This window comes from Ambystoma mexicanum, chromosome 1q (genome assembly GCF_040938575.1).
Source record: "Ambystoma mexicanum isolate Mex_15411 chromosome 1q, UKY_AmexF1_1, whole genome shotgun sequence".
Taxonomy (NCBI): Eukaryota; Metazoa; Chordata; class Amphibia; order Caudata; family Ambystomatidae; genus Ambystoma; species Ambystoma mexicanum.
The window spans coordinates 1,251,844,227-1,251,869,614 of record NC_090922.1 but is presented as its reverse complement, the minus strand read 5'-3'; the positions used below and the strand labels follow the sequence as shown (position 1 = coordinate 1,251,869,614).

Genomic DNA, 25,388 nt, shown 5'->3' with positions numbered 1-25,388 from the left:
GCGGGTTTCATTTGAGCTCCGTCCAGTGCAGGCTTTCACTAAGCAATCCACTGAGCCCAACACTGATTGCAGCTGTGACCCTGGTGCGCACGGACAGAAGCAAGGCTTCTGTACATTATGATTCCTGACTGAAGCCTGTGGGTCCACAGGGCCCGGTGCTATGGGCTATGTTGAGCTGCTGCTGCCTACAACATGGGCTGGGCTGTGGGCCGCAGTGTGAACTGGCACGGGGAGAGAGAGGGTGCCCGGTGGAGACACTTGCACATCCCTGCTGCCCGGCAGGATACTCCACTGTTTGCTGGCGGGTGCCCACTTCACCCTTGGCGCGCTGAGCCCTGCAGAACTTAGGAAGGGGCAAACTGATTTTTGTTACCCTGGATGTGCAGCTGTTGCCCAGCAAGACCTGTGCATTAAAGACTCTGCCTGAGTTAAGCTAACTGGACCGATGCAGCCTGGGGAGTGCTGGGGGTAGCCGTTGGAGCTACTGGGATAACAGTGGCCCTGAGAGTTTGGAGGACTGCCTGGATTTGAACAGAGTGCCCCTGGGGGCCATTATGGCCTGAGGAGCGCTGGGGACCTGGTGGCCCTGAAATTTTGGTGGAGAGTCCTGATATGGACAGTGAGCCCCTGAGGTGAGAACCAGGCCTGTGAGCACAGTGCAGACACACAGAGTAAGTGCAGGGCAGGGGTTGCCAGTAACATTGGAAGGCGTGGACTAGCAGCTTTGGACTTCGCTTGGTGGTGGATTGAGTGGCCACCACTGACTGAATATAGTGTCTGAGGGCCCTGCGGACGGACGCCACAGGGGACATACCATGTGCACCACCTACCACCATATTCCCCATCCGAGTATACACTGCTGGCGGTGACTGGGTTGCCTCCCTGGATCCCGGCTGACACTGGGCCTTAAAGCACTTACAAGCTGGGTGTCGTGACCCTGAGACTGGCGTTAGATACCTGTCCCACCTGCTGATCACTTTGGGAGTTGCACACTCTTCAACTACTACCGACCTGCTGCAGTGGGTTGACGGTGTCCCGCTGGGATGTGGGACCCAGCGTGACTGAAGGTGCAGAGGCCAAGAAAAGTGGCAGAAAGTAATGCCGGCCATTCCACAAGGCCACGACTTAAGGCCAAGCGAGATGGCCCTCAGCATCTCTGCCGGTCTACGCCGGGTCCATGCGGTGCCAAGGGCACAACCTTATATGGACCACCTGCCAGCATGGAACACTATCAGCACTGGTGAAGGCAAGCCTGCACTCATCTTCAATGCTCCAGGCTACCCACTACCCAGGAACTTGTGCACCTTGTGCCTTGACTGTGCTACGGTAAAGATCCTAGGCTCCGCACCAACTCTGCTTCCACTCCACCTCTCACCTCCACATTCATCATCACCACTCCTCCCCACTCCACCATCTCAACATCACAATCCACCCTCAAGGCTGCCGGCGCAGCTCGCATTGAGCCACCACACAGCCCTACCCCTGAACACTTACCAAACACCTCTCATACGCTACATCATGTTAACTGCACCTAAGCCACTGCGCATTGGTCCACCAATACTACCATGTCCATCTCGATTTCCAACACTCATAGGAACTCCAGGTTACGCTCCAGGACCTGGAACCTTCCTACCGCCTTAGGGTCCCAGCATAGGGCTAACAGGAATCTGCACATTGGCATATGCTCCCATGCACGCCAGTTAGCAAAGCTTACTTCCCCGCCTTGCGCACCAGCCCTCTACAACCCCCCGTCCCTACACCAACCAGCATAACACCACTACACCTTGCCCCTCGCCAATTGCCACCAGAACCAACATAGGCATCTCATCCACCGTATACAACTCCTCAAACACCACACAACAACAACCTCTAAAGAAAGCCTTCATCAATTAATAGCCTTATTAGTACCCTCAATCTTGACCTCCTGGCCACCACTGAAACCTGGCTACATGCAGCATCCAGACCAGCACATTCCCTAGCAGTCCCGTCTGGCTATGCTATAGACAGACCTAGTGGAAAGGGGGGATGGCGTTGCCCTGATTGCAAAAGAAACCCTTTCAATCAGACACATAATTACCTCCTTGTTTGGGAACTGCGACTTACTCTCCATCAAAATCGCCACCTCAAAAACAAACACTCAAAATCACATATCGCCCTCCAGGACCAATCCTATCATTTCAGGAGGACTTCCTTCAACACCTAGGCTCCTACATCAAGCCTACAACCAAAACTACACTACTAGGTGACCTTAATCTTGGCCTCAATGACCCCTTGGACATCAATGCTGCCTCGGTAGCCAACTCACTCACTGCACTGGGCTTCACTCACTGCAATGACCCCACCCATGGCCATACCCTCGACTGGATAGCGGACCTTAGTTTCCACATTGCCATTGGGAACAACATCCCTTGTCCCTGGTCTGACTACCACGTTGTATCCTGTACTCTCAAAAGATGCCATTGCACCACTGCTACAGGATCTGAAGCCCCTAAATCTCCATTCCAATGACCCTGACACACCAGCAGACCTTAACTCCAGGACTTTCACCACCACGGCTAACACCGTTTCACCCCTCACCCAATGCAAACCCAAACAAGCAAGGCATGCCAACGCCTGGTTTACACCAGAGTTCCTCAAGCTCCGAGCCAAAAAACACACAGACAAAGCCAACTGGAGGAATAGCCCCATAGATGTGCACAAAATCCATTAGGTCAGCGCCTCCATAACATACAGACAAGCAATTACCACAGGTAAAGCTATCTCATTTAACGATAGAATCACCAACATGACTCCAGCACAAGAGAGATCAACATTCTAAGAGAACTGGAAACGCCAGCTGCTCCGCCTCTAGCCATCACCAAAGATGTAGCTTGGTGCACTAAGATACAGAATGCCCTGTTGAACAAAATAGATCTGCTGCACACAATAATCCTCCAGAAACAATCCCTTCCCAAATGTCCTCACTCACCCACCTCTGCACATGCTCCTGACCATGCTAGACGAACCCCTGAACAGACCCCATTATTCAACTTCAGACCTGTCTGAAAACGAATTGGCCACCATCCAAAACAGCCTGAAACCCACCAGGTGCAAAGGAGACGCCTGCCCAGTATCCATTGTCAAGGAATACTCAGAATCCCTCATCCCATTCAGCACCAAATTCATTAACTGTTCCTATGCCACCGGCCTTGTACTCGCCGGCCTTAAAGAAGCCTGGGTCCCACTAATCAAGAAAGCTTCCCTCGACCCAACCATCGCTAACAACTACCACTTTCTATAGAAAAATTCTAGACAGAGCAACCTACACGCAAAACCAGCATTTTCTTGAGGCCCACCACATCCGAGGAACGCAAAAATCAGGGTTCCGGCCTGGCCACAGCACTGAGTCTGCCCTGCTCAACCTGAAGAACCAGCTGGCGAGTTCAGAGACAAAGGTGCGCCCACTCTCCTCTTTATACTAGACCTCTCAGCAGCATTCAACCTCGTCGACCAACACATACTCTGCCACCACCTCACCACATCAGCCCATTTCTCACCCAAGGAGACGGCCTGTGTCGCATCTTTCCTGATGGACCATTCCATGAGAGTGTTCGTAGACAATCGCAATGACCCACACAAGCCCATTCCCTGTGGAGTCCCACAAGGATCATGCGTAGCCTCCACCCTATACAATATATTCACCAATCCCTGTTTGAATTACTTGACTTACTTTTCTACACCAATTATGCCGATGACAGATTCTCCTCCCACTGACCGGCAACTACTTAAATGTCACGCATGCACTTAAAGTGTACTCCAACATCCATGCCTGGATGGCCACACACCGACTCTGCCTCATTCATGAAAAGACAGAGCTCCTCTTGGTCCGCCTCTCGCCTGCAATTAAGAAACTCAACCCCACCTACTCATCCTTCAACATAAAAATGCAAAATAAAAATATTGACGGCATACAAATCACTGTATCCTTTTCAATTAAGGCCCTTTGCAGTCTAGCTCGATGCCACCCTCTCACTCACACGCCAGGTGAATGCTATTGCATCATCCACTGCCCACACCACAAAGCTCATTAATGCCTGCAGAGCCTTCCTCTCCCAGGACAGTCACCTTACCATTGCCAGAGCAATCATCAGGGCAAGGCTAGACTACTGCAATGCCCTCTTCGCAGGCACCTCACAACACAATATCAGCAAGATGCAGGTGATCCAGAACAATGCCATCAGGGCTGCCCTTAACATTGCCAAAAGAGAGCACATCTCTGCCACCAGGAAAGAGATCCACTGTCTCCCTGTTCGAGAGTGAATCATTTTCAAGGCTCTTTCCATCACACATATATGCCTCTACAAATCAGCCCCACCCTACCACTCCCAGTAGTTCAACAGAGCCCAATCAGAAAGACTACTCAGATCGGCATACACGAACAGCCTGCTTCTTCCTAAATTCTAAAAATCCAGAGCAGGCGGGGAAAGCTTCCCTACCTTTGCAGCTAGACATTGGAACGCTCTCCCACCTTCTGGAAAAGCAGAACAATCGTACTGGGTGTTCAGGAGAACACTGAAAACATTGCTCTTCAACTAACGTTGTGCTTAAGGGCCTCGTCCCTGCCTGACCATATATCCCTCCAACATTTCCCCCAACCCACTCTGCATTTCCACTCAAGACTAAGTGTAACTGGTTGCAACAGCGCCTTGATGCCTACAGGTTTAGTGTGCTTTATAAATGTAAAAAAAGAAATGCAGACTGCAGGACAAGAGGCGATATTTGACCCATATCATCAGATGATATGGCACGTGAAAGGAATAATGACAGCTGCTCATTCCCTCAAGCGAGTAGTCACTCGAAATGCATCTAATTTCATGCTCTACAAAGAGGATCAAGAAAGCTATGTGGAAGATAGCAAGCAGCATCCTTTAATGAGAGATTGTGGGATGACTCTAAAGAAGCACCTGCAGCGTGTCCGGCGAGGCCTGCAAGATGCTTCAGAAGACCAGTGCGCCTAATTGAAGAAATATAGAGAACACTTAACAGTGAGTGACTTTCTGTTTTGCCCGAAGGGGGGAGAGGTCATGTCCTGGCAGGGACATGATTGAGGGAAGCTGTGTGGGTCTGTCACGGAGCATGTCCCACCAATGGGGTTGCACGATGCTCGCGCATGCGCATTGCAATCATCTCGGGCTTGGCATTCTGCTGGCGCCAAGAATAAAGGCAGTTCACTCCTCAGTATGCTCTTTGCATTCTCTGCTGCAGTGTGTCCTTGCATGTGTGCATTTGTTGTTTCTCCCTAGCTGTGTACTATGTGCTGGGGCCCCTCTCAAAACACCTGCCCAGGCAGAAACAGGACACCAATAAGTCTAGCTTTGTAAATTATAAACCATTTGTCTTGTGGGGGGATATAACAAAATATATTGTATCCTCTACATGATAAAAACAGACATATTGGCTTTTTCAATGCTTGGTAACATTAGACTACATAGCCCATTCCCATGGAATGTGGTTGAATCTGAACATGCAACCAACCATTTGATTGGAAATACCAGTTACAGCTCCCACAACGACATTGCTCTTACGTATGTTTATTCCAGCATTACTCTTCTCATAACCAGGCGTTGGAAGGGTATTCTCTAGATAACCAAACTGGGGGGTGGTCTCCAGGATGAAGGTTAGCTCCTCGGAAAGTGTGTCGTCATCAGCAGCACGCAGATAATCCAAAGTGACACAGGCCGAAGACCCCTCATCCACTATGAACATCTCTCCTGAAAATAGAAGACATCACATGCCATCAGGTTGCACCGTGATTACCTTGGAATCGATGGGTTGACACCAACAAATAAGGCAGAAGATAAATTCCAAAATCAGATGCCCATATTGTATGCATGGCAACTATATGACCACCTTAGAAAAAACAATGAATTTATTAAAACGTTTTATTGAGTTGTATACATTGTGAATGTTTCACTAGCAACAATTCAAGTGCAATCATGGATGCCAATTAATCACACTGTCCCAGGAGGATGGCTCAGTGGCAACGTGCTCGCCTTAGATGCAAGACACTAACCAACACAGGTTCGATCCCTGTGTCCTGCTTAGAAACCTCTGGGTGTTTAAGCGCAAACAAATTCTGTAACAGCGCCTCGATGCCTCCAGGCGGTGTGAGCGCTTTAAAAATGAAAACAAATGAATACTCCCAGTAGAGCTCTTGTGATAGAGTTATTTCGTCCTTTAATTGGTACCCCACCACCATTAGATATATTCCATATTCAGGATTTGCGTTGTGTAGAAAGGAGTGCCTGCGCCCCTCATGTGTAGTCATCATCTCCTCAGACCCCTGCATCGTGTACTTCTTCAAGCACACGGTTTAAATATGTACACGACTTTTGAAATATTTCCTTTGGGCTGAAATACATGTGTAGGAGGCTGCAACAGACTGTTCTGAGGCAGGCGCATTGATCATATATTTGAGCCAGTGCTCACCCCTGGAATCTTTTAATTGCTCCAAAGCAGTGGTATTCTATGTTTAAGTAATAGTAGAATCAACCCAACACATTTTTGTTGAGTGGTTCATCTGCGAACAAACCTAATAAACCATCTATTGTGGACAGTGCTCCATTAAGTGCACCTCGGAATGTTTGCACATGTTTTCCCAGCTCACAATCATTTTTTATATGAGAGCAAACCATATGCAAAAACCTCATGGTGAGAGATTACATGTTTGACCTTCATCCGATTTAGGAGCAGCCAGTGCCCCAGGTCTGGCCAGTGTGTTGTGTGATCGGTGCACAGATTTGAAGTGAATCAAGTATAATCTCAGCCTGATAGTGAGAGTTCTGGAGAGTTTGCATGACTGGGCCCAGCGTGCTTTGCTATGGTTGCACGGGAGTATATTTCTTTATTTGATCATGGCGCGAGGCAGCAGCTTGCGTCGTCTCTTGCTCTGAATGTATGGGGGCACATTTTCGCTTCAGTTGCAGTCCCCGAAATTGTTCGCATTTTCACTTGTGACATGTGGTTTTGGAAATTCTGGCCAGTGACTCTTAAGAGTCATCCTCATCCTATGATATGAAAGGATATCACTTTCAGATTGTGCTTCTTATGCTTTAAAAGATATGCCTGTCCATTTAGTGATAAATGCTTCCATGTTCTGCTAATATTTGAATCGAACATTCTCTCCAAGTCGTGTACTCTTCGGCAGTGGAATTGAAGGGAAAACAAAATAAAATGTGTATCAAGCTGCCTAGGTGAAACTTGCTCATAGTGCACTTTTTCCCAGATCCAGGCCTGTCTGTGGACGGTCCAGTTTAACAGCTGGTGACGTGGTCAACAACGCCGGCTCAATTAGAATTTTCTACATCTACACACAGGGCAAGTCTATGTCAGTTTTGTAAGGACTGGAGGGGGGTGTCTGTACTCCTGCTCTCTATATGGCAGAGGAGAGGCATAGAGGACCCCAGCCAAGAATATCTATTATTGGTGATGTGGTCGAGCAATCGAGGCCTAGCTTCTCAGGAGGTGATGCAGGCTGGTTCTTAAGTACATTGCAGTCCCCAAGCACCCTCAAAGGAATCTCCAGACACTGTATTAGTTAAAATACAGTCTTTATATAATTAAGTTTCACGGTTATGTACACAATCACAATAACTCACTTTGTGCTCAGTTAATATACAATGGCAAATATATACAGTTCTAAGTGGTACCACAATTATCAGATTTCATTAAAGTGCATCAACTGAACTCTGGTTAAATGTCACACAAATCAATAAATAAAGGTAACCAACAATAGACATACGAGGAAAGCAGTTGGTTAGAACAATTGGCAGAATACAGGCCCCTACCACTAGACACAGTTCTGTGTGGAGATCCCCCCCACCTTTGCAACCTGTAAAATAAAGATACACTACAAGCCCAGTCCATATATTGTTCAATTAGTCTTATTTCCTTCTACAATGTTTCTACCACCCCCAATGTACCTGGAATAGCTGAGTTCGACGACGGGTCGTCAACGGATCCTTCTTGAGTGGCTCCCTTTAAAGCAGGAGCCACGGATCATCGAGATCCCTCAAAGAAAGTGAACTTGGCGTGGAGGCGGCAGCTTCGGTCCCGGCGGTGCTCATCGACAACTGTTCGAAGACGTCCTGCAAGGAAGATGTGTGCGGGGCACGTCAATGTCGATAGTTCAGGACCGCAAAGAATCGTGAAGAACTGTGGCCCAGCAAGGGTGTCGAGTCGTCCGGCGTCTCTACGGTCTTTGGGTGGCGGGAAACCCACAGTCGGATGCTCCTTGGCACATCGATGGCCAGGCCTTCTCCAGCGACAAGCGCGTCCGGGAATCACAATGTCTTAATCAATGGAGCTTTGCGGCTTCGGTCGTCGACGGTCCGGCGTCAAGCGGTCCCCGCTTCTGGGCAACACAGCTTCGAAAGGCCTCCAGCGATTATAGCAAACCTGCGAACCCTGGTCGATGACGGTGGACGGAATGTCCGGTGCTTCTCTTCATTCTCCTCGGCGGTACCCGTCTCTGGTCGGTAGCCTGTCGAGGGTCTGACTTCCAGGGAGCTTCGGCGAAGGTTAGCGATGCTCGATGGTCCCTCGGAGCACGGGAAGAGGGTGCCTAACCAGGTCCTACCTTGGATCAGTCTCAACGTCACATCGGCTTTCAGATTGCGTGAAGTTAACAGCAGTCAACCTTCTTCTTCGGGCTCAGCTTCGAGATCAAGCGTCCATTCCGACTTCAGCTTCTGAACGGTGTCAGTTTCAATGTCAGTTTCTACTTCAGCTTCTGAATGATTTCTAGCAGTGAGAGGCCCCCAGATATACTAGTTGATCTCCTATTCATTCTGCTGGGTCACACTCAGGCAACCAATCACTCAGAAGGGCATTCAGCAATCAGTCATCCAATCAGGCATATAGTGCATTCAGGTCATTCTCCTCCCTAGCATACACTCACAACAAGGAATGTGTATTGGGACAAGTAGCCAGCCATTCAACACTACACACTGCATTCATACCAGTTCTGGCAGGGCTGTCTCAGTCATTATGTTTCTTACTAGAAACCAGACATCCACAACAAGAAGTGCATATTGGTCACACACTCCATTCAAGCAGGTCCCACCCACAGGGTGTACCCACAATATACAGTCACTGGGAAGGCTCCAGCCAGTCTGGCCTGGACTTCACTACAATACCATATATGGAACTTCCACCCAACAGCCAGTCAGGGGGAAGGGATAGAGTCAGGGCTTCCCAGGTCTTTGGGAAAACAAGGTAACAGACAATAGAAAGAAAGAGGCCACGGGAGCCATCTCGTTTCCTATCAGGAATCAAATGATTCCAATGGCAGGGTCTGGGTATCCCAAAATGGAGGATACGCATAGCATTTCTCAACTTCAGCATGGATCTGCCACCAGCCCATAACCTGCTCTGTGGGCCACACACACACAGGTGCCCAAAAACATAAGCTAGGGGCACAGGGTTGTACCCCCACCCATGGGTGCCATAAGGGTATCCCATGGGTCTGTACACCAAACCAAAAACAGGAAGCGCTGCACTGCCAGGAGCCCCACGTGGACTCCTGGGCAGAAAACAATACAGAACACACATTAAAAAGGACTACAGGACAAGGACAGGGAGGCCCTGTTCCTCCAATGCATTTCCAGCATCACAAGTGTGAAACCACAAGTAGAAAAAATGAGCCCGTGATCCCAGACAGTTCCTTTGGAGATCAGGGGCTGGTACTTCTTTCCCGTCATGTGACTTTGGGACACATTCCCATTTCAACCATGTTTATTTGCCTCCCTGTGTGTGTCTAATAAACAAACTCTTCAATTGAGTAAAGAATTGCACAAGGAATTTAATGTACCTGGAACATGTATTCAAGTTTAGGAGGACAACGGATTATTCTACTTAACATGGAGAGAGGCAGAGTGAGCTGTCAATTTTATTTTCTAATTGTGTTATTACGGGCTTCCATTCTGTTAACACTGGGTTATGTCAGAGGCAATTAGAAGTACACTACATTGCGGGTTAGTATATAAATCACCATGTCATCTGTGTACAACGAAATGAAAGAACCAACCTGAAAGGGTTTTCATTCCACGGTGAGAATGTGTGTCGCAGCAGTTGGGCAACTGGCTCTATTGCACGAGGAAACATGAGTGGTGACAGAGGGCAACCCAAACGTGTGCCTCGCGAACGTATAAAACTGGGGGAGATATACAAATTCCTCATCACTATAGCCACTGGATTTGTGTATAGTATTTGGTTTCAGCAATTTAGCTAGAACATCTCAAGCAAAGTTCAGTTCACAAATCTTCTCAGCATCGAGAAAGGCCACCACTGCATAATGGGATGAGTCCAGCATAGTGATTGAGGGACATAATCCACACAGGTTCAAATTTGGTGGATCTTCCAGGGCATACCACGATAGCCGGCTAGACAGAACCTTTTCTCGAATGTTATAGTCTGTATTCAACATCGGCAGTGGTCAATACGAAACACTTCTCTTCTGGGTTTCCCTGTTTTAATAATAAAATTAGGTCACCCTCAGTAATAGTACCAGGGTGTTGGCCCAGTTCAAATGCCTTAACCATCTCAAATGCCACTGCTCCAGATAAGGTGGCAGTAAAAATATTTTTAAAAAGGGAGTAAAAATATGTGTTAACAGAAAAACGGAAGACTTTATTATAATCATTTCTTTGCACCTAGTTATTTATATACATTAAAAGATATATGTTAACTTACTCCAATAAGGCTGTAATAATATACATGTTTTCCTCTTGTACTACAATGCACTACTGGTCCAAACATATACATGGAGCACTTTGGTTGAAAACAGGGGCATACACTGCTACGTTTCTGTTTACTATTTTTTGTTGGTGGTGTTTTTACTCCCTATTTTTATTTTTGGGCACTATTTGCCTATTTATACGGAGTAAAAGTGGCCGATATACCCCTTATGTGTGGGTCTGGTCAGTGGGGTTAAAATAGAGATTTGTGATTAGGATATGAGTACAGGTGTTATAAAAAGAACAGCCTGGAGTCTATTAGTTTCAGGCCTTCTATTGTTAGGCATACACAAAATGGACTCTTCTATTTCATATTATGCAATTTGGAATTCTTGTATCTCATCCCCATCTGGTGCCAAACAACAAATGTATTTGTTCCAGGGAAATCTCCAGTAACTCCACAGTACATTGCAATCTAGAGGTGTATAGTATGTGATAGACATCTTGGAATATCTCGTTTATCTGCGTGTGGTCTGTAACATAAATTCCTTCATCAGTAGTCATCACTAGCATACTTAAACTACCCTTGGCAAGCACTTGTCTACCTTGTTTCCTTTACCTTAAGGTTACTGAATGTCTGTATTTGCCGATTCTTGGAGTTCCTCAAATCACTGATGTAGCAGATCTGGCAAGTCTGCAGTGTCATATTCTGTTTGTGATATTTTAAATTGCTTCTCAGTTTGGTTATACTATTATGTATAGGTTTAGGGATCTGTTCCTCCTTCGACATACATACACCACTTGTAGAAGCCTTATAACCTTCTCGTGATATATCTGTTGCAGTTAATGCAGCCAGGTTTACAGTATTTCTTTGTAGCACTAAACATTGGGATCTTTACACTGTATCTTTAAAATGCGTCTTGAATGTCTAAACTCCATGCATAAATGATCTAACTCGTAATCATGCTACCAATCTCATTTGACTGTTATGTTACGTGATTTTGTAAAGCGCACGGTCAACCAGAGGCATCATGGCGCTAGCGAGGGAGGAGCCCAGAGACCCAACCAGAGAGGGGTTGGGTCACAACCTCAAAACAGAAGGGTTTTTAGAGCCTTTCAAAAAGACAGATGGTTGGGCAATAGCTTCAGTGAGAGAGGGAGGGTATTCCAGAGCTGAGCGCAGCCACAGAGAATGCCCGACCCCCCACCCGAGTGAGCTGAAAAGATGGCACAGAGAGCAGCCCAGAGGCAGCAGACCGCAAGGGGCGATTAGGAACAGGTACAAACTTAATGCACAAGTATTCTGCTCCCTGGTCATAGAGAGCATGGTGCAGGATGCACAGAGTCTTGAACTGAATGCGCTGGACCACCGGGAGCCAGTGCAAGGAATGTGGCATGGCGGTAATATGGGCCCCGTAAGGGGACTGAGTTGCCACCCGAGCCGCCATGTTTTGGAGGCATTGCAGCCGACCTACCAGACTCTTAGGCTGAGTCAGATAAAGAGAGTTGCTATAATCCAACTTACTCATGATCATGGTGGCTACCACAGGGGGACGAAGTGTGTCCGGGATCAGATGGAGGTTCTTTCTCAGTATTTTCAACTGAAGATGGCCAGTCTGACAGACCGCTGATACCTGAGCTGCCATTGATAAATTGTTAGTCATAAGGACCACCAGGTTTTTAACCTTGGTAGAGGACACCGGGAGTGGGCCCAGAGAAGAGGGCCAAAAGGAGGAGATCCAGAGTGAAGGGACAGGGTGGGAACCGACCACCATCACCTCTGTCTTGTCCCCATTCAGCTTCAACCAGTTGTGGCCCATCCACTCACCTACGGCCGCCAGGCACTTATTCAAGCACGCCACTGCCATCGCCTGATCAAGATCAAGACGGATCAGCAGCTGAGTATCGTCGGCATATGAATTGCACCTGACGCTGAGGGAGCGCATAAGGGGCACCAACAGGAAGATATAGATATTAAACAGAATGGGTGACAGAGAAGACCCCTGAGGGACACCACAGCTGAGGTGGCAGGCCTTAGAAGTGAACGGGGGAAGAGAGAGAGTTTGAGATCAATCCGACAGAAAAGATTGAAACCACGCTATTACCTGACCCGAAACACCAATCTGGCTCGGGAGAGCAGGACGGCATGATCAACAGTGTCGAATGCCGCTGATAGATCAAGAAGAATCATGGCTCCGACACCGCCGCTGTCAACCAGCCTGGCCATGTCGTCCTGGACGGAGACCAGAACGCTTTCCGTACCTCTACCCGGAAACCAGACTGGGCTGGGTCAAGGAAGTTAGAAGACTCAAGAAAAGAGGACAGAATGGGGGAAACCAGTAATTCAAGAAGCTTCATCAGAAAAGGAAGAAGGGAAATAGGCCAAAAGTTGGAGGGGAGAGTGGGGCCCAAAGAAGGCTTCTTCAACAGAGGTATGACCAAGGCAGCTTTCAGCTCAGGGGGATATACCCCAACTGACAAGAACTGTTCACGTACATGGTGATTTCACTGAGGAGGTCAGCCGACACCTCCTACAACACTGCCAGAGGTAGCAGATTCGAAGGGGAGCAGGACTTAATCCGCAGCATGGCGTTATGTACCAGGTCCGCGTTGAAGATCAGAAAGAGTGCCAAAGTGGGACCGGGGCTATACAAACCCTTGATGGTGAGAGAAGGGACTGCAATGGATAGGTTGACTGCGATGTTAGCATGAATGGTGAGTGCCTTATTAATAAAGAATTCCGATAGGGAGTCACATAACTCCTGCGTTGGTATAACGGTGGGGGCGCATTCGGAAGCGGAAGATAAAGATTTGATGACCATAAAGAGAGCCTTGCCCGATTTAAGGCTTTTTCGATTTTTTGCACATAGTACGCTTTCTTAGCAATTTGGATAAGCTGAAAGCGCCACCCTAAAAATGAGACGGTCGGAGGTTTCATACTTAGAGCGCCACTTGCGCTCAAGTTTCCTAACCTCCAGCCTAACAGATCGCAGCTGATCTGAGAACCATGGTTCCGGGGGTACTCTCCGTGGTTGGAAGAGGTGTAAAGGGGCGACTTCATTAACACCCATTAGAAGAGAGGTGGTGACAAGGGACATAGAGGGTCCAGTGGCTGTCATACAATTGTCTTTGACAGTGCGGGTCAATAACTGTAAATTAAACGACCGCCAACAGCGGCGCCAGAACCATTCAGGACGAGTCTTCGGGGAAGCAGAGGTGACCTGAACTATACAAGTGACAAGGTAGTGATCAGTCCAGGTCTTGGGATCGATCGATTGTACACAGAGGGAAGCAGTGTTGGCGAAAACAACATCTAAAGTGCTTAGGAGTGGGTCCAGCTCCTTGCAATTCAGCGATAAGGTCAACAAAAGGTTCCAATAGGTCAGCAGATGGACCAGAGGGCCGATATATGACCAAAAGGTGGCACATAAAACTCAGTGAGAAAGCACATCTGAACAGCAGGGACTCCATATTTAAAACATGAGAACAGGAAAGCTGAGAACACAAAAATGTCAGACTTAAAAATGACAGCGACCCCTCCCCCATGTTGGGGAGGTGACCTATCAATATGGATGATCTTATAATAAGCCGGAATCGTTTGGGCTAGGACAGGAGCCGAACACTCCTGGAGCCAGGTCTCCGTGACCTGAAAGCGTTCTCAGCAGTATGTCACATTCCCTTACATAGGACATGGTTTTTCTCGATACAACAGGAATGGTTGACCCCTGAGTAGTGCGTGAATTCTCATGCAAATTGGCATCCATTATTAATACGGTCATATTACACTAAAATACTTTTTAAGGTTTGTGTTACAAGTCGGCGTACTTCCTGAACGATCCACAAATGGATTCCAGACATTGTTGAAATAGCCTACCCATAAAGTTATCATATTTAAATCACTAGACATCGTTCTAGTAGCACTTTAAACAAAACTTCTGGCTTATCTATTTTTGGCATATACACATTTAAGATGTGTGTCTTATAATCACCAGTTGTACCAGCGACCAGGGTACACCTTCCCTTCGGATGTAGATCAATACGTGGTTGAACAAAATTGAGGGAGCTATGTATTATGGCTGTCACACCGCACATACAATATGTTGGAAATGTTAACTGTTTGGCCTGTAAGAAATGGTTCCTCCTGGAGACACACAATAGTTTAATTCCTGTGTGCGTAGAATAAAACTTCACATATTTTCTTATAATTATTAAGACCTCAGATATTTCAGTTTATCAGCTTGATATCAATTCACGGGTCATCACTGTCATTCATAAAATAGAAACATCATTCAGGGTAAATGTTGCCAACCCTCGAGCTAACATTAGCCGGTTAGAACCACACTTCATTGCTGGTTTGCAAATGACTCCCATTTCTCATCCCCTTAGATGAGGGGCTGCCATGGAAGGAACATACTTTTGACATTTAAAAAAAGAGCAATGGTACAGCCTGGGCTCCCGGAATCTGCCTAAAATGAAGGGTTCCTCTAGTTCATGTGCCAGGCGAGGGAACGTTATGTAAGGCACGGAGGCAGAGCACTGTTGAGACATTAGTCCAATCCTCACCAAGGAGGGCTGGGTGGCACCCTGCTCAGTGGCACAAATCCACATCAACAAATATCTGGTTTATCCTGCCAGGTAAGTCATCAGTGCAGCACCCCATCACCTGGAAGGTGCACCATGCAACTGTTACCACCATGGCACGGCCTGCATAAACGCACCACGCAGCCGTCAGGAGGAGCGCTGCACAACGTCACTGCAGCTGCCTCTGGCACTGTAATGCAGTTATCCATGTGAAGTGGGTGTACTGCAGGGATATCCTCACTGGGCTCGGCTACGCTTGCTGGCAGTTTTGGCCGCAATACCCCTGCCACCACTAATACGCAGCCCAGGGCAGGAACTGCACCTTAGGCACCAGCCCAGTGTCATTCTGCCTGGGCATCATCCAGACAGCCCTGGTCACCAGGCAGCCTGCAACAAGTAAGGACCCTTTTAATTTAAAAAAACGTTATATATTTGTATGTATAGTGTAATTTATAGACTGTTTTTGTTTTTAAAAGACCGACTCTTTTTTACCTTTTTGTGCAGCTGCCTTGTTAGAGATATTTTCTAAAAGTAGGCATAAGTAGGATTTTAATTTTTTCGTTTGAGTTGGTGTACTCGAGCAGCTTTGCCCCCATTCCACCTACTGGCAAAGCTGGAGACAGTATAAAACCGATCAATACTAAAAGTACCTATTCACTAGCATTTTAGAGGGCAAATAGAATGGTGTCATCTCCTTAGCACTTAATATTGTGATATTACATGACCTAGTGTTTTACTTCCTTCCTTTAAGGTATTGGGGTCCTTTCCTTGCTCTCAGCGAAGAGTAGCCCGCACAATCAAGAGACAGACCCATGGAAAGCAACCCCACGTGCAATTCATTCACTCAGGAAAGCTCATACAGGTAACGCATTAAATCGAAGCATCACCCTAACAATTGCTCACCCACATAGCTACGGTCGTTGGGTAGATCACCACTCCCTCAAATGTATTATAATACCAGCTGTGCACCAATTTAGCAGCCAACTGCACAACAGGTCAAAAAGCATCTGTCCCGACAAATCAGTAGGAACACACTGGGTTCAACCAACCCCTGACCTCAAACCCGTAGGCGAAGCCAGCCTCCATGCTTGGAGAGGAGGCGGGGCAGTCTGATGGGCCACAACCAAGAACGTGTGAAGGTACCATCAAGCAGCAACCAGACACGCACTTCAGAGGCACTGTCAAACCAACTGATGTACTAACCAAAGCCCCCTTCCCGGTACCCCAACATAACCATCGCCACTATACACGACTAGGGGCTAGCCACACTACACAGACACACCGAGAACTAATCTAATCCTCGCACTCAACCAACTCAGACTCTGGAAATAGCCTCAGAGGAACACACCCTTGTACAAAGTCCATAAATCCACTGAAACTACACATATGAACACCAGCACAATACAATAAAACACCTAACAGTCATCTGCAACTCTGGACCTCCCTTATGGATACAACTATCCAGGGCGCATGACTACAACCCCACTCTAACCTCACATGACCCACAAACCGAACACAAACACTGGCAAACATCTGAAGCACGGAGTCCTACCTTTACGGTTACAACAAGCAAGGCCTCTCAAATCGGACACACTCTCGCACACAAAAACGACACACAGACTCCAGTTCCTCCTGGTTCTGAACCTATCCTATTCTCCTAACCTCACTAGCATAACCCACGTGAGTGCCTGGAGACTGCCCTCGGGTGGTAGTATACATCAACATAACATAACCTTTCCCCTTCCCAGATTACCTACTCCTTTACATTATCACACGACCCAACTACCGGAAGAACGGGGCAGCACAACAAAGGAAAAATGCTGGGCAGGATTCTGCTGAAGATACACTAGTACATTTTGACTTGTCAGCCTACCACTGTCTGATGCTTTTTGTGCCCACGCACTATCCCCTGTTACACCTGAATGACAATGAATACCGCCCCCACTCCCAACAGGTCAGTGGATATACCAATGTAAACCTCGGAAAATAAAGGAAACCAACATTGAACAACGGTAGGCATTTGGGGTGCCCCACCACTGACTAGCTAAGCCAGTCAGGTGAACAGCGGAAGTCGTTGGAGCAGAAGAGGCCAATCAATGGCTGAATATAGATGTTAAAAAGCATGGGGGACCAGGTCGACCCCTGTGGAACACCACAGAATAATGTGCGAGAAGAGGATACAAGAACCCTGGTTGAATCTGGTAAAGGGGAATTCACCCAGATCATAAGCCAGGACTGTGGTCATATTATAGGTCCAAATGTGATGTTTTGTTTTTGTTTTATGCATTTCCTTATTGATTTGTTGTTGGTGGGGACCGTGTTTTACAGCTAAGACAATTGGAAACAAGATTTATTCTGGACTTCGACACTAAGTTTCCCAATGGACACAACCTGGATGAGGAGCTATATACGTTCTTGGGCACCTAAGCTTGATCTACATGCATTATTGTTGTTTTCTTTTATTTAATGCTGCTTTGATTTCTTTGTTGGTTTAGGTGTTTTTTCTTGGCATTCATTTCCATTTACTTCATCCCTGGCTTGCTTGTATTATTATTTTTCACCTCATTTCATTGGTGATTCTGTCTTGCTGTTTTAGACTTATTTTGGTCTAATTTCTGAGCTGTTGCAGCATGATTCTGCGGGATCTGAGCTCCTTATTGTTTCTTTTGATTATGTTTTTGTAGTCCATTGCTTTTCTAATTTCAGTTGTTCCATCCTCTTTTTTCGCTGTCATCCAATTGCCCTCTCTGTTTTGCATATTCGTACAAACAGACACTGCCATTTCCCACTATATTTGAATTCCATCTTTCCCCGGCTTGTGTCAGGATCATGAGTATTGTTATTTTCAGCTACTATGTATGCTTTTTATGGCTAGAAATGTATTTTGCATTTTTGCTCATGTATAATGCTGCTATCTTGATCTTGCATTTTGCACATTTTGATACTGCCATGTATTTTCCTAATGAGTGGTACTTTGCAATTTTGCACATGTAGATACTGCCACTTTGGCTTTGCATTTTTGCACATGATTATGTTGCTATTTTTGCTTCCACTTGCACTTTACTCCTTCTGTTATCTGTGTCAGTATGGAATATTAATGTTTAGCTATTAGTCATATGTATGAGCTGTTTTAATCCTAACATGGGGCCGGGAAATGGCGGGCTCATGCTTTAATCAATTGTTATTGATGTATTTCTTAGTTTCTCAATTGTGTGTGGAATTTCCACTCATTCAATTGTAAGCGTACTATGACTTTTGATTTCTTCTTTTAAAATTGTAAATTAAACTGAATTTTACAGCGGAACTGTGGATGTGCCTGGTGTGGAATATATGGTTCAGTCCACACTTTTGTGGTTCCTTCCTATTCATTTACTATGGCTTTTATTCTGTGCACTATGCACCGCCTAGTTACCTGGCTCACATGGCTGGCCATGGTTTCCTTTCCATTCCAACATGGCTGCCACCTATTCCATTTCCCCAGGCACCTACCCAGTTCCACTGACATAGCAAAAGGACTACATTTGTCAGCTATTAATGTGCTCTGGTCCTTCTTTCCTTCACGTGACCAAGCGCTCAGTTGAGCGTGAAACGCGTTGTGTGCGGGTCGTGCTCACGGGCGTCATGCCTCTGTTGTTGCTGCTGCCTTTCTGGCCGTGTTTTTTTATCTGTGTTTTTTTTTGTATTCTACATTAAATTCCTATTCTTTACTGTGAGCTGCGCTATTTTTACCCAAATTGGTTTTCCATTTGACCCGCGGAGAGTGCGGTTCCCCTTCTCCTCTCTGTTTTTTCAGGAATTTATCCAACACTTAATTTAATTAAATGGTGAATTTCTTTACAAAGTCATCCGCCTCACATTTCTGACCCTCACATAATTCAAATATTCCCCCTTTTGGGCATTGCCTTAACATTCGGTTTTGTCTTTATTTAAATAATCTTGGCTTTTGTACTTGCCGTTGTCTGCCTTTAAATAATTAATATATGTTTTCTGCATTCAAATGTGGATGCTGTTTTCAGAATGCCCCGGGATCCCCAACAACTTTAGGGGGGCTCACTGTGTCTTCTATGTGCCTCCGATGTGGTTTGCGTCTTGGTGGGATGATTCTTTTATCTGTTCTCCAGTTTTGAGTGTGTGACTGTCCCTCTAGCTGTCTGCGTGGCTCCGTGGCTACAGGCCAGCTTGCCTCTTAGGTCTGGGTACGGAATTGCTGTATCCTCGAGCAGCCGGGCACCTGGGAGATTCTGCTTTGCTCCCAATGCTTCCCGGACCTTCCATACACATCAGCACCGTCTCTCCCCCAGCACCAGCAGACGTCTTGGATCCTATGTGCGTTGCATAGATGAGCCTCTGGCTGGGACCGGACATCCTCTCCTGCACTCTCTCCTCCCATAGTGCTGCTTCTGATTTAAAAGGTCCCATGCACTTCAGGGATCATGTCGATCTGCATCAACTCCCTCCTCTTCTACTTCGTCTCACTACTGGAATCCATATGTTATTGGTTTTCTGAAATTATGTTGTTCACATTTTTTAGACAGCGAAACATCAGACACAGGAGATGTTTTATGTGTGTTGTGTATGTTTGACGTACAAGTGGGATTTTGACTAGATTGACAAAAAGGAAGGGGTTTCTGGCTTTTACAATGTGGGGGGATTTGTGGGATGACAAGCCATCAAGAATTTGCATACTGCAATGTCTGCCTTCAGGAAGAAGGGAAGAATACTGTGTCTAGACTAATGAGTCACCACCTCCCCCCGACTGCTGTCTCCTCCCATGTAATCCACCCTCATATATCCACCGCCAGGATCTGGATCAGATACCGACTGCCGTCCCCCGACCACGTGGGAGGTCGTCACTGTTGGGGAATCAGTGATGACTATCGGATTCATCACACACACATCCAGGCATAATGAGCTTCACCCTAATTTTACTTGCGAGAATATATAAACAGCACAGTTGTTTTTCTGTCAGCACCAAAGAAAACGAATCAGCACCTTGATATTTTGGTTGGAACACTGTGACAAAACTAGGGAATTTGCCTCCTCTCACCAAAGGGTGCCACCCCCTTTTCGCCTGGATAGGTGAACCCACTCAGCTTGACACCCCCAAGGAGACATGACAAGGGCATCCCACTGGTTAAACCAGTTACCCTTCCAATCTCCAAGATTACAGTACTACATTTGGTGACTAGATGGTGTGGTTTCTGACCCTCTCTGTGCACAGTATCTAATAAGATTGAAAGAGCCGTGGGAAGCCCCAACCACTGACAGAGGGAGAAAGAGCCAATCCTCTCAAAGACGAGACGCGAGACATCCGTTGATCAGCATACACACTGGGAGGTGTGGCAAGAAGAAGACAACATCAGCCAAACGTGGCAGACCTGACCAAGGCCAAGCCCACCGAGCGCTGCCAAACCTGCTGAAGGATAAACTGAGAACTCTCGGCCAAGAGAACTAGTGCAGGGACCTAGCTGTGCGATGACAGGCAGACCAAGGAATGTATACCACAACACTGCAGGAAGCCCATGGAAGAGAAGAGCAAGTCCAGAGGCAGAGGAGGAACCCGAAAATGCTGAAGAACCTACACTTGCCCTTAATATTCCCATTCCCCATGGGGCACTGCAGCAAAATGAAAGGTACTTGGTGGTTTCGGGGAAATAGTAAGGCAAGGCACAATCATACCCCAGTGTGGGGCAAGAGCCCAAGCCAGGCTACAAGAAACCATACCCCAAGGCAGGGTGAGAATAAGAAATCTCCATGGCGGGCAAGAGAAGCAAGAGCCCAAGACTGGTAGTGAGAGACCATACCCCAGGGTGAGGTGTGAGAAGCACAACCCCAAGGCGGGGTGCGAGAAGCCATACCCCAAGGCAGGTTGAAACATATTGGAACAATGTAAAAGACAAGTATACGAAAAAGATATTCAGATACAGATATTGACTGTGCAACTGGGCCACTGGGCCCCAAGAAGAAAACCATACCAGGATGTGGGGGAATGGGGTCAGAAACCAGACTTTATTCCAGGGCAGTACCAGGGGTACCTGGGTATTATAAGTTGGATTTCATCTATTTATATCAGTGGTAGGCACAGACACTAGGATAGGACAGGCTTCAGGACAGAGTACTTTCAATTTTCAGGGACACATCCCGACGAGCACCCTTTTGATATTCTTTCCTTTGCAGAGAAAATCTCTGACATAGGGACAATTCAGGGTTTTGGGGTAAAATGAAAGGAAGATATTAACAATGCCTACTTGTCCATCTCCTGTTTCGGACGTACCACACCTGGCATATTGGAGTTGCTTCCACCTACGTACTGGCAGGCCCCTGAATATGATGGTAGAAATGTGGATTGCATTGTATTTTAGCATAGGAATTCTAGTGGAATAATCGTAGGTTTAAGTAGATGTGTGGGCACATGCATGACTAGAATAATATTAAAAATCAGTCTTAATTGTAGTGGCCCATACTTTCTGATGCACATTTGCAGATGGGGCACAGTGTAATAGACGGCTTCAATTTTGTATATAGATGAACAAGTTACTTACCAACTGTAACGTTCTTTCGACTGGATGTTCCTCCCACGTATTCCTCATCTTATGATAAATCGTTATCTCCAGCTTAGCAACTTCGGAAAAAAGATTCTCGGCAGAGGGCGCTGTGCTCGAGGTCATGGCATCTATTGTCCCTCGACGGACTCCGTACTCTGTCGACGTCACTGATGGTATAAATAGCTGGAGCCGCGCCCGTTGCTTCAGTTCTGTTTTTTCAATGAACATATAGGAGGAACACCCAGGCGTGCCCCATAACAGATACATTGTTCATGAGAGGAAAGTGTAAGAAAATGTAAATTGTATTGCGGGGTAGGATGGGAGGGTCGATGAGGAATACGTGGGAGGAACATCCAGTCGAAAGAACGTTACAGTTAGTAAGTAACTTGTTCTTCGAATGGATTGTGTCCTCAGACGTATTCCTCATCTTATGATAGACTCCCATAGCAGTGGCAATTTTGGAGGTGGGGGTACTAATTAAAGTTTTCATGGACAGAATGCAGAACTGCCTTGGCAAATAACCCCTCATTGGAGGAGGCAGTATACAAGCAGTAATGCTTGATAAAAGTATGCATTGTTTTCCAAGTTGCAGCTGAATAAATATCTGCTGCCGGAACTCCCTACTTTAGAGCCGCAGAAGTAGCCATTCCCCTTGTGGAATGGGCTCGAAGCCCATTGGTGGGTCTTTTCCCGCCAATCTGTAGCATTCAATTATGGCCAAAATGATCCAGCGGGATATGGTCTGTTTTGTTACTGATAAGCCCAGTTTATGACCAGTATAACCCACAAACAGTTGGTCATCTTGTCGTAATTTAGACATCCTCGAGATGTAAAAACTAAGAGCCCTCTTGGGATCTAGTCTATGCAGTCACTCCTCTTCCTTGCCCAAAAGAGGAGGATAAAATGATGGTAGTTTTATTTTTTGTGACAAATGGCAGTCCGAAACTACCTTTGGTAAAAAGGAAGGTTTAACCTTAAGGACTACCTTATCCTTATAAAAAACAGTATATGGTGGTTTGCATGAGAGAGCCTGAAGTTCACTAACCCTGCGGGCTGATGATAGGGCCACAAGAAGGACAGTTTTTAGTGTTAGAAGCCTCAATGGACAGGAGTGCAGAGGCTCAAACGGTATGCAAGTCAAACATTTTAGTACTAAATTTAAATCCCAAGTTGGGACATGAAAAGGTACTGGAGGGTATACGTTAGTAAGCCCTTTTAAGAATTGAATGATTCCTGGTATTTTGAAATATGAAACTTCTTCCGAGGTGCGCTTGAAAATGGACAGCGCAGCAAGGTATCCTTTTATTGTTCCTATCTGGAGCCCCAGATTGGCTAGATGTAACAGAAAAGAGAGCACCACTGGAGTGCCATATTGAAATGGGTCCACATCCTTATCTCTGCACCAGTTACTAAACCTGTTCCAGCGACATCTGTACAAAGATTTTGTTGCTGGGCTTCTGGCCGAAAGCAAGACTTCCATTACGTCATCCGGAAGATCCCAATCCTTGTATCTCAACCTCTCAGAAACCATGCATGAAGGTTGAGTGTCTTGACCTCTGGATGGAGAACCCGACCTTCCTCTTGCGAGAGAAGATCCTCTCTTTGTGGACGACGTATTGGAGAGCAGATGGACATGTCTAGAAGGTCCGGGTACCACGTCCTCCTGGCCCAATCCGGAGCAATTAGCATCATGGTTTTCCTGAACTTTCTCAACCTCCTGATTACTTGAGGAATCACGGGGACTGGGGGAAACGCGTACAGCAGGGGAAACTTCCACTCCACTACGAATGTGTCTCCCAGAGTCCCAGAGCTCCTCTTTGAGGAAATTCCCTTGAGCAGTACTGATCGCACTTCCTGTTGATCGCGGTGGCGAACAGATCCACTTGAGGGGTTCCCCAAAGGGCGAAGATCTCCAGAAGGACTTCCTGAGCCAGCTCCCACTCGTGAGAGACCGTGCTCTGCCTGCTCAGAGCATCTGCCGCAATGTTCTTCTCTCTGGCTAGGTGAATTGCCGATAGAGAGATTCCTTCTCGTATTGCCCAGAACCATAGCTGCATTGCTTCTCTGCACAGTGGTAGTGACCCTACTCCTCCTCTTTTGTTGAGGTAGTACATGGCCATCGTGTTGTCCGTCATTATCAGGACATTTTTTCCCTGTACAGAGAGCAGAAAGGCCTTAAGCGCTAGTCTGACTGCCCTCAGCTCCAAAAGGTTGATGTGAAGTTTGGACTACGATGGAGACCAACGACCGCTGATTGCCAGATCGTTGGTGTGTGCTCCCCACCCCGTGAGTGAGGCGTCCGTCGCTACTGTTATCTCCGGCCATTGGTGCCAAAAAGATTCTCCCTTGAGAATGTTGTCGTTGCAAGCCCCCCATAGAAGATCCTGAGCAACTGCGCTCGGGACTTGCAGAAGATCCGACATATTCCCTGAGAACTGGGACCACTGAGTTCTGAGTGCCCATTGAAGGGATCTCATTCTCAACTTGGCCTCTGGTACTAGGAAAATGCAGGATGCCATGAGGCCGAGCAACCTGAGAAAATCGAAGGCCAGTAGACGTTGGGCATTCTGGAACTTTGTTACCATCTGCTGGATGGGGAGAGCTCTCACTTCGGGAGGCGAGGCTTTTCCCGAGGAAGTATCCAAGACTGCTCTGATAAACTGGAGCTTTTGGGATGGTATCATATGGGACTTCTTGAAATTGAGGGAGAAGCCCAATTTGTGGAGGAAGTGGCAAGTGATCGAAAGATGTTCCTGAGCTTGTTTTGGAGAACTTGCTCTGATCAACCAGTCGTCCAGGTAGGGGTAGATGTGAATACCCCCTCTCCTGAGACTCGCTGCCACAACTGCCAACAGTTTGGTGAAAACCCTCGGGGCGGAGGTCAACCCGAATGGCAGAACCCGAAACTGATAATGAGAGTTTTCAATCGTGAACCTCAGGTACTTTCTGTGCTTTGGATGGATTGGCACATGAAAGTAAGCATCCTGAAGGTCCAATGATACCAATCTTGGAGTTGGAGAGCCTGAAGGATCTGAGAAAGAGTGACCATCTTGAACTTGTCCTTCCTGAGGAACCTTTTCAAGTTTCTTAAGTCCAAGATGCGTCTCAGTCCTCTGTCCTTTTTTGGGATGAGAAAATATGGGGAGTACCAACCCCTGTTCCTCTCCGCTACAGGTACCTGTTCTATGGCACCTTTCTCTAGCAGGGTTAAAATTTCCTGCCACAGGAGCGGGTCTGGAGATTTTACAGAGTTGGCTCCCGGTGGATGATTCTGAGGCCATTTTTGGAAGGGGAGACAGTAACCTTGGGCTACTCTTTCCAGTGCCCAAGCATCTGAGGTAATGCCCCGCCATTCCTTCAGAGGCTGAGAGATCCTGCCTCCCACTGGTGTTTTGTGCAACAAGTTCTCAGAGGGATTAGGAGGCGGCTGAAGAGGGGCTGAGGGTACAGATGCCGCTCCTGAGGCTGATTTTGCACCTCTTCCTCGTGCTCCACGAGGGAAGTTTTTTTGCCCCTTTGAGAAGCCTGTCCTCTTCCTCTACCAAAT

At 47.0% G+C, this 25,388-nt stretch overlaps 1 protein-coding gene across 6 annotated transcripts in view; it reads right to left on the bottom strand.

Annotated features, from left to right (window-relative positions):
- LOC138545302 (FRAS1-related extracellular matrix protein 1-like) overlaps positions 1 to 25,388 on the bottom strand; it is a 1,530,918-nt gene that overhangs the window by 910,958 nt on the left and 594,572 nt on the right. For all 6 annotated transcript variants that reach the window (XM_069642060.1, XM_069642059.1, XM_069642062.1 and 3 more), the window contains one exon: positions 5,565 to 5,750. In XM_069642060.1, the coding sequence (XP_069498161.1) occupies positions 5,565 to 5,750 (186 nt within the window). The remainder of the gene's footprint in view (positions 1 to 5,564; positions 5,751 to 25,388) is intronic.